This window comes from Anabas testudineus, chromosome 14 (genome assembly GCF_900324465.2).
Source record: "Anabas testudineus chromosome 14, fAnaTes1.2, whole genome shotgun sequence".
Classification (NCBI taxonomy): domain Eukaryota; kingdom Metazoa; phylum Chordata; class Actinopteri; order Anabantiformes; family Anabantidae; genus Anabas; species Anabas testudineus.
The window spans coordinates 17,211,929-17,221,848 of NC_046623.1; the positions used below are offsets into that span (position 1 = coordinate 17,211,929).

General features: G+C 35.7%; 1 protein-coding gene across 1 annotated transcript; it reads right to left on the reverse strand.

Moving 5' to 3' along the window:
- Nucleotides 1–5,853: 5,853 nt before the first annotated feature.
- LOC113170885 lies at nt 5,854–8,682 on the reverse strand. Its single transcript, XM_026373189.1, has 6 exons — nt 8,581–8,682; nt 8,269–8,330; nt 7,697–8,029; nt 7,104–7,427; nt 6,796–6,924; nt 5,854–6,492 (listed from the first exon to the last, which is right to left on the reverse strand). The coding sequence occupies exons 2-6, from the start codon at nt 8,321–8,323 to the stop codon at nt 6,416–6,418; spliced, it is 918 nt and encodes a 305-aa protein (XP_026228974.1). The 5' UTR covers nt 8,324–8,330; nt 8,581–8,682; the 3' UTR covers nt 5,854–6,415.
- Nucleotides 8,683–9,920: the final 1,238 nt, after the last annotated feature.

Genomic DNA, 9,920 nt, shown 5'->3' on the forward strand with positions numbered 1-9,920 from the left:
ACTACTACTAACGATAATAATTACACATAGACAATATAGATACCATAATCTATATTCAATGTTAAGAATAGCATCATACATTTTATTAGAAGATAGATTTAGGGATACAAATTTATATATTTTAGTAAATGTCAATATCTAATAAAATACAACACCTTTTCAGCACATTTTAAAGCAATTAGTAGATTGAAATTTCAAACTATCACTCACCGAGTTACAATAGGATGTCTTCTCTGTGGCTTTTTGACTGGCCTGTGAATTTTCCACTGACAGCATCGCAGTATATGTCTTGTCTTTTTATCTTGCTGTGTGGAGAGAATCGAGGAAGTGGTTATTTGCACGTCAACTACGTTATAATGAAGTACTAAACTAATTTGTATTTAATTTACTTCATTTTGTTAAAGTTAATAAGCTTCAGAAATTGAGATGAAAACACATTAAATAAAATATGGTTTATCAAACTCACAACTTGCAAAGTGGAGCAGTGGCAGTTTTTAATGAGCTCTTATGTAGATGGCACCTACACTTAAAACTGATTGATTTTCTCGAGTTGTAGTTACAACCTGCGTAGGAAATGACATCTAAGATGGTCTAATTTAAAAGATTATTGGGTGGTGGTGTTTTTATATTCGTGGAGTCAACATGCAGGTAAGGTCAGCTCTGATTTTAATAGCATCATATGTTTGCAAAACATATACTAAAGTCTGCTAAGAAGACACAGACTGATGGATGTTGTGTTCACGAAAAGTTGCCTTACTGTAGACATGATACAGTAGAAGTCAATGCAAATAGACTTTCAGTCTTAGAGTTTTACTGAATAGTCGTTGTAGATGGTGCATATCATGCTGTATCTACAACATCATTTAAAGCCCACCATTGATAATATACCTTTAAATTTACTCCTCAGTATTGTAATTATCAATACCAATAAAGATTAAAAATAAATTTCACCATCTGTTTTACTTTCATTACTGTCAGTATCAACAGTTTCAGCTCTATTCCTACAATTGAGATGTGCATCTCTGAAAGTCTGCAACAAACTTTTTACCACAAGCTATTTATAGCTATACACAGAGCTGTACATTTACCGTGATCTGCATTGCTAAAATTGTTAGAAGAAACGAGGTGGTAATAACGTCATTTGTCACAGCTTCGGTTTGGAATCACACCTTTGTCTGTTCTCAGGTTTCTCAGGTTTAGACATAGCAACATACCCGTGTTTCTATATTTAATAACAGAGAAGAACAAATCTGATTATTAGAAAGACAGACGGAGATGATCGTCCTCATTAAATTTGTCCACAGCTTAATGTTAACTGTCATTGCCAGATTGAAACTCTAAATGACACAAACAGTATTGGTACATTTGGTAAATATCTGTACAATTTGATAACGGTGTTGCTGCCACTCTGCAGGCCAACACAACATAAAATGGTGTTAAAATAAAGGATTTTTAAGTGAATCTTAACAAAAGTGTGATTTTGAACATTACATTTTTTTTAAATGGTGAACAGTAGATATTTCCCAATACTTGCTCTTGTAAATTGTTCTTGTTTGGTGAAGCTGAATAGACACGTGACAGTGGTGGGGAAACTTTAAACAACCACTTTAAAAATGAAGAAAGCATTATATGGAGTTATGTCTTGACCTTTGGCTCCATCTTATGGTCAAAACTAATCCTTACATTGCTTCCAACTCACCAGTTATAGCTGAGAAAACAGTTTACATTCTTCATGTGTCACCCAAGAGCTGTACTGTTGTTAATGAGGCATTCACCAATTACTAATTACAAACCTAAAGTCCAATGTAAACCAGCAGAGTTTTTCAATTGTAATGGACTACATTAGGATTATGTTTTTCTTTTTGTTTTACCTTTGTTTAATGTTGTATTCTATGTAAAAACTCACTCAGATAAAAAAAAAATATTCATGAATCATATCAATATGTTTATTTAAAAATACATGTTCTGCACACACACAGACACACACACAAAAAAAAATCACACAGTAACAGAAATCATGTTACATTTTAGAAGTGATTACATGAAAATTATAGAGTAACTTCTCTCATCAAAGACCTCATCAAGTGAACTACATGTTCTGTTTACTTAGAATTGATTAGTGGTAGAATGTAGATATCCATCCATTATCCTAACTGTTTTTCCTCTTAAGGGTTGTGGAAGTGCTCGAGCCTACCCCAGCTTTCACTGGGTGGGGGGCAGGACACACCCTGGACAGGTCACTGTTTGGACAGTGGGAGGAGCCAGAGAAAGCTCACACAGGCACGGGGAAGAACATGCAAACTCCACATAGAAAGGCACCCAGGCGACATGTAGATTCAAAACAAGATTTAACAATAGTGCTAACTAGGCAGTGTATACCCTGGGAAGACAGTCCGTCAATTTCAGGTATAAGTTGGTATAAGAATGCTGAACTTTAACCTCAAACAGTTTCTAATGAATAACATATTATTAATTAGTAATACTATTGACAAAAGTTTACAGTTTTACTTCTCTTATCACTGATGATTTGGGTGTTATCCACATTTGAGTTGGGCCTAGTTTTTGATTTGAATTAAATTTTATTTGTATAGTGCCAAATCACCATAGAAGTAAACTCAGGGCACTTTACTGCAAGGTTTAAGACCTTATAATTGTATATATAAAAAAAAAGTAAATAATTACATTTTTCTTGTGTTCTGCATCCATAAAACACCCAAGCACATAGTATGCCAAAATTTACAAAATGTCTGTATGGGCACCTAAGGAACATGACAGTAATGGAAAACATCTTTATCTGGCAACAAGGTGCCAGTGCAAAAAACTAAGAAATTCTCAACACGTGAATACCAAAACATTTGCAATTGAAACAATTTTCTGAGAGAAGTGTTGCATGTTCTGACAGAATTGCAAGGATGCCGATATTATTCTGCCTTGACTGTGCAAAAAAAACAATAATATAAAAAATTTTAATGTGTGGAGTAATTTACCATCATGGTTATACAGTATGTTTGCATCTGGTAATCTCCAGAGTCTGTCTTTGTCACTGTACTGAGCTCAAATGTTCCATTTGTGAAGAATGTAGAGCGGTTACTGTATTCTGGACTTATTTGTGCTACTGTGTTATTGGTTACCATTACAATGATAAGAGTATTATTTTTCAGCTTTGTCTTTCCTTTTGTAATATTGGGCAGGTGAAAAATAAGCGGTTCCCCAAGTGCTCCAAAACACTGCTGAAGTCCAGTGGGTTCAGATAAATTGCATTCTGAAGGTCCTGATGGTAAAAAGGTAAAGAAAAATAAAACAATACTGTCTAAACATTATAGTAACACGGGTTTAACATGTAATTGTTGGATTAAAAGGTTATTAAAAAAAGGTTAATTTTCATTTACATGTGAGGGGTATTATCTAAAAGATACTGTATGTAATGATTATTTTCCAGTGCTTCTGACTAGCAGCTTTTCAAAGATGCAGCTTTGCCCTGTACATCTGCAACCTGTTTCTGCCTCATTACAGGTAACAAGAATTTAGTCTTTTTTTGTTTGTGTATCAGTGCTGTTAACTACAGATTTGTAGTAACCTTTTCCAGAGCTGTTGTTAGCAGAGCTGGGGATCACACAGAAGAACATATTTATCTGTTGGAACACAATGAAATTATTATTAACATGGTCCATTCTTTCCTTGTATAGTCAAATAAATCTGCAAAGTAATAGTCATTTGTTCTGTGTTCTAGTGTTGTATGTTCTGCTGTTCTCTGTTTTTACTTTGATTTCAAAAGGAACTAGAAATAATAGTCACTAATTATAATAAACATTACACATTGGTAATACAGATGTAATGTACAGTATAGCAGTTTAGTTGATAGTTTATATTTGATAAATCATCAATATCTAATAAAACACTAAACATTTTCAGCATATTTTATTGTAAGCAAATAATATGATACTCTCACTCACCGCTTTAGAATAGGATGTCTTCACTGTGGCTTTTTGACTGGCCTGTGAATTTTCCACTGACAGTTTCATAGTATATGTCTTGTATTTTTATCTTGCTGTGTGGAGAGAATTGAGGAAGTGGTTAATTGCTGTCAACTACGTACTTCTGTAGCACTAAACTAATTATACCGAAGTTTCTGATTCAGAACAAAAAATTCAGCACATAGGTTTACTGCAGAGGACATTTGTGACCTCCTCTTTTTTTAAGTGAACACCCAGCCATCTCACATTGTTCACAGCTTTTGTTTGAAATCACACCTTTGTCTGTTCTCAGCTTTAGACGTAGCAACGTTTCTATATTTAATTACAGGGAAGAAAAAAATCTGGTTTATAGAAAGACTGGTGATCATCCTTATTCAGACTGAACAATCTGAGAATCAACACTGGAGGCAGAAGTTTTATTAATTTTAGCCACAGCTTGATGTTAAATATCAAAGACCAATAATACATGTGTACACAACTGTACACAACACACATGTAGATACGCTGAGAGATACCGCTAGCTGACTTCCTCTTCAACTTTACTGCCCTATTTCCTCACTACTAAAAACCTTTCTCAACATTTTGCTTCTGAGAATTGTACCTATCAAGGCTGAATGTGTGGTGGCATGGTGTTATGTTTACTGTCTCCTTGCAAAGACTCGTGGTGTCTTTCAGTGTGCGTGTTCTCCTCATGCCTGCGTGGCTTTCTTCCTGATTATCCAGCCTCCTCCCACAGACAAAGATATATGTACGTTAGGGTTAACTGGTGAATTTTCTCTTTTGTGTGACTGGTTGACTGTCTGTATATATCAGTCCTGTGATATGCACTCTGCCTTTCGCCCATAGATAGCTTGGATTTGTTCCACCACTCTTGTGAGCCGTAAGAGAAAAAGCGCTGAGGATGATGACTGGATAGATGTCAGTCTAAACATATACAGATTACATAAATATCTATAAAACCTAAAGTTCATAGGATTGTAATCAGATGCTTAACTGTCATGGTGCAAGACGACTAGGTTCTTATACTGTACTAATATTTGCCTCAAATAATCAGGATTATTTACAAATTAATGCCTCCTCAGTTTAATACTTACTTTGCTAATAGTTATAGATTATCCACATAAATTATATTACATAGTAGTTATTCTATACTGATAATTAAAAGTAGTTAGCAACAACTAATAGGATCTTGCATGCTTTCTGCTGGCTTTAACTGATCTTTGATTCATTATAATCAGATATTACCTGTAAGGTTGCCCATGTCTTTGTGTAATGTACATACACTGATCAGCCACAACATTAAATCCACCTGCCTAATGTTGTTTATGCCCCCTCCTCTGCCAAAACAGGTGTTTGGTTGATTTTGTCATTCATTGGTGTAAACATAGTAATATAATCTGGATGCAGGATCCCACTTCTGTTGTTATATGAAAAGAAGCTATTTGGGCACATGACACATGAGAAAGACTCAGTGTAATCACACACATGCAGCCTGCTGTTATCTCCTTTCATTGAAACAAGGAGGAGAATGTGCACAGTTTTACACGTGGGACACTGTTTGTTGAGTGAATTTTATCACTGACTGTAAACTAACAAAATGTATCTGTGAATTAATCCATTTAACTCGGACAATGAGCCAGTCAGTCAATCAGACTGTTTATTTACAGTTTATTGGTCATAAGACAGGTAGAATGTGAATTTCAGTTTTAACAGAGATTTGATCTACTCTATTGATGAAGGCAGAAAAAAAATGTTATGGAAATAAATCATTAAAGCAATGACCTTCTCATATGCAGCCTATGTTGACTGTGGTCAGATTTGAGACTGAAAGCACAGCTGCATTTAAGAAAACCTACAGACAGTGGTTACATGTGAGAAGACTAAACAGGTTTTTCAAAGGCTGCTGACATTTTATGACTTGAGAAAGCCCCACACACCAATTAGTAGCATTACAAACCAGAAAATAGTCTTGAAACGGAAATGGTGCTTTGCAGCATTACAGCAGTACAGCATTTACAGAAAACTAAAATAAAAAACACATAATTAAATGTATGTATGTTGTTTACTCATCTTTATGTAATGATAAAAAGATCACTTTGGCTCCATCTTTCAGTCAGAAATAGTCACTACATTTATAGTAAAAAAACGCTGTTCTGTAACAACTGGACTTGCTTTAAGTTCTTCCATCCAGGTGGCTTCATCATGGCTTCAACCATGACCTCGTTTAATGAGAATGTTCATTTAGTCACTGCTTTGCTTATATATTGTACTTTGTTCTATTAATGTCTACAATGACACATTACAACAGAGATTACTGACAGATAAATCTTATTACATGGGTATTTTTAACAGGCAAATCCACACACAAACATCAGTCTATAAGAAAAAGACAGTGAGGTTTAGGAAGGGTAAGTTAGAGTAGAATAAAATGTTGTTAGTTGTTAGGTGAGTTGTGGCTGGTTTTCTTCATGTCTTTGTACTTTAGCATTTGTGTAGATGATTTCATTTTCAGAATTTCCTGGAAAAAAAATTAAACGACTATGAGGTGTGTTTTCAGGTGGAAAACTATCAAATTTTTCTTTTTTTTTCCTCTTTTTATTTTTCTCACTTGTTTGTTATTTTCTCAAATGTGCGACTGGATAGTGTAGTGGTTAGGGAGACTGTCATTTGAATCCCAGCTGTGGCCTACCTACATTAGGGGTTATTAGGCAAGACCTCCTCCTGCTTACCTCTCCTTATACCTTGTACTTTACTTGTAAGTCGCTTTGAATAAAAGCATCTGCCATAACTAAATGTAAATGGATGTAATTTGAATACTTACGCTCATGAACAGTTGGTGGTCTTGGTTTGTTACAAAGTTTTTTTCTACCAAGATACAGAGCCACAAGGAGAAGGAGGGTGAAAACACCAGCTTTCACAGCCACAGTCACAGCAGGGAATGAAGTAAAATCTAAAACCAAAAAAACACAAAGCCAGTTAGATTAGATTCCAACATGACACAAGTTACCAAAATATCTCAGCAGTAGATGTGAATTTAATAAACAAAATAAATAAAAAATAAGAATGTTGGGGATGCCAGATGTTCTCCAAACATTCAAATAAAAAGAGCTGATATTTTAGCTACTGTACCTTTACAGCCTGTCAGGTAAATAGCAGTTTCATGTTTGCTGACCTTGTTCCACACCTTACACGTCAGATTTCCTGTCCGCTGACCATGTAAACCGATGACGACATCTGAAACACTAGATTTGTCTTGTTTAGCTGTATTCTGAACCATTGACAGTATGTTTTCTGCCCAGTTACTTGGAGTCACACTCTGATCTCTGATATGTATCAGTAGTTCATTGTCCAATCTCAAACTGAACTCTACTCCATCTCCTTCAGAGGAACATTTGACCTTCATCTGTTCATGTGACAGACACGTCTGGGACATAGCTGGTGCTGATACTTGAGCTGAAAGACATACATCCAAATATACAGTAAATACAGTACATAGTTGCTGTATATTACTATTACCACTACTACTACTCTATTATACTTTATTTCCTGCCTCTGACAATTGATAGTTTTCTGGAAGCCAGGGGGTCTTATGCCAATTACATCCTCTAATAAGTTAGCTGAGAATGCTAAAAGTATTGTTTAATAAATAATTAAATAATTGAAGTATTTACATAATTGTGAATGTCTAAAAAACAAATATATTTTTGTGTTTTTGTGCCTACCTTGTATTTCTAGTTGACCAATTACTTTTTTCACTAAAGCACCTTTAGAGTCAAATTCCTCCAGCGTGTACTCTCCAGAGTGTCTTTTCTTTGCTTCACCGAAGTTGAGAGTTCCACGCGTGAGGAGTTCAGACTGAGTCTGTGAGTCTGCATATTCTTCATTCAGAGTCACTATTTCATTTTTGATTCTTCTTAAAATCAGATATTTGTTGTCTTTTATCAGCTTAATTTCTGTATTTGCTGTGTTTGGAAGATGAAAAAGCAGCAACTGTCCAACTAAACCAAAACACTGCAGAGTTTCAGTAGATTCAGAGAAATTGCACTCTGTGGATGCTAAAAAAAACAAAATACAAATTAAAACCAAATAAAAACATTATTTACATTACAGTATTTTTGTACTTTTATATCATACTTTCTTGTGAAATATTCAACATTTTTATTACAAATTGTTGTAAAGTTCCAGTGATGCATTTACATATTTTATTAAAATATGTCTTACTTAAAAGATTGAATCATAATTGTCTGTACACCATATTAACTACATGTTAACTACTTTAACATACTCAACATACTTTTTGCCAGCGCTGCTGCGGCCAAAGCGAAGATCATCATGCACATGGAAATCATTATTTTTCTGTTATAACACAATAATGATATACATTAAAATATTTTATTTTATTTTTCTATTTATTTAATAACTATATTAAATACATATAAGCATATAACACATTACATTAAAAAGTCAATTTATTATAGTAAAAAATTAAAGTCTGACCTGTGTGAATAGCATGTATAAATATAGAGCTCAAAAAATTATTAAACAATAAAGTTTGTTGGTACAATGGTCCCTTTAATAGTCTACTTATGTTAAAACTGCAACTCACCACGTTTACTGTGATCTGTTGTCGTCTTTGAGGCTGCGTGATGATGACCTCTGAATTTTCCGCTAACAGACTGGCTGCTTTATGCTCTCGTTTTTTGTCGTCTTTCTGTCTGACAAGATTCAAGGAAGCAGCTATTGTGTTGTTGCTCACTACTTTATGGTAATTTGAGATTCACTACGTAGTTAGAAACTCACTGAGCATCTTGTACCAGACAGTCCTTCAATAAAAGCTACTGTATGGTTTCTCAGACTATATTAGTACTAGTACTAGAAGTATTTCTTGCACCGGGTAGATACTTTCTACAATATTTTAACATTTCTGAATTATTTAAGCATTTTGTTTTAATTATTTCCACAGTGTTATATGAAACTAGCCACAGGGGTTGCAAGACAGTGACTCCTGTGCTGGTCCGAAGCCCGGATAAATAGAGAGAGTTGCGTCAGGAAGGGCATCCGGCGTAAAACTTGCCAAAAACAACCATGCGAGTTGTCCATAAGAATTTCATATTGAATCGTTCGAGGCCTGGGTTAACAACGACAGCCACCAATGCTGTTAACCTAAAGGGTGCCGGTGGAAATTGGACTACTGTTGGTTGAAGAAGGAGTGGAGGCAGGAGGGTTCGTGGTCAGAGAGAGAAGGGAAAAGGCAGGGACATAGATCTGAGAATAAGGACTCAATGGCACAATGACTGGGAAAGGCAGAGAGCTGGCAGACATGATGGAGAGAAGAAAGGTAGATGTTCTGTGTGTGCAGGAGACGAGGTTGAAGGGCAGCAAAGCACGTAGTATTGGAGGAGGATACAAACTGTTCTACCATGGTGTGGATAGGAAGAGAAACGGGATAGGAATGATCCTTAAGGGGGAGTTTGTGAACAATGTTCTAGAGGTGAAAAGAGTCTCAGACAGGGTGATGAGCATAAAGCTAGAAATTGAAGGGGTGATGGTGAATGTAGTCAGTGTTATAGTCGGTGAATGTAGCGCCACAGGTTGGCTGTGAGTTAGAAGAGAAGGAGAGATTCTGGAGTGAGTTTGATGAGGTCATAAAGAGTATCCCCAGAGGAGAGAGAGTTGTTGTTGGAGCAGACTTCAATGGGCATGTTGGTGAGGGCAACAGAGGTGATGAGGAGGTGATGGGCAGGTTTGGTGTGAAGGAAAGGAATCTGGAAGGACAGATGGTGGTGGACTTTGCGAAGAGGATGGAAATGGCTGTAGTCAACACTTACTTCCAGAAGCGAGAGGAACATAGAGTGACATACAGAAGTGGAGGTAGGAGTACACAGGTGGACTACATCCTATGTAGACGAGGTCATTTGAGAGAGGTTAGTGACTGCAAAGTGGTGG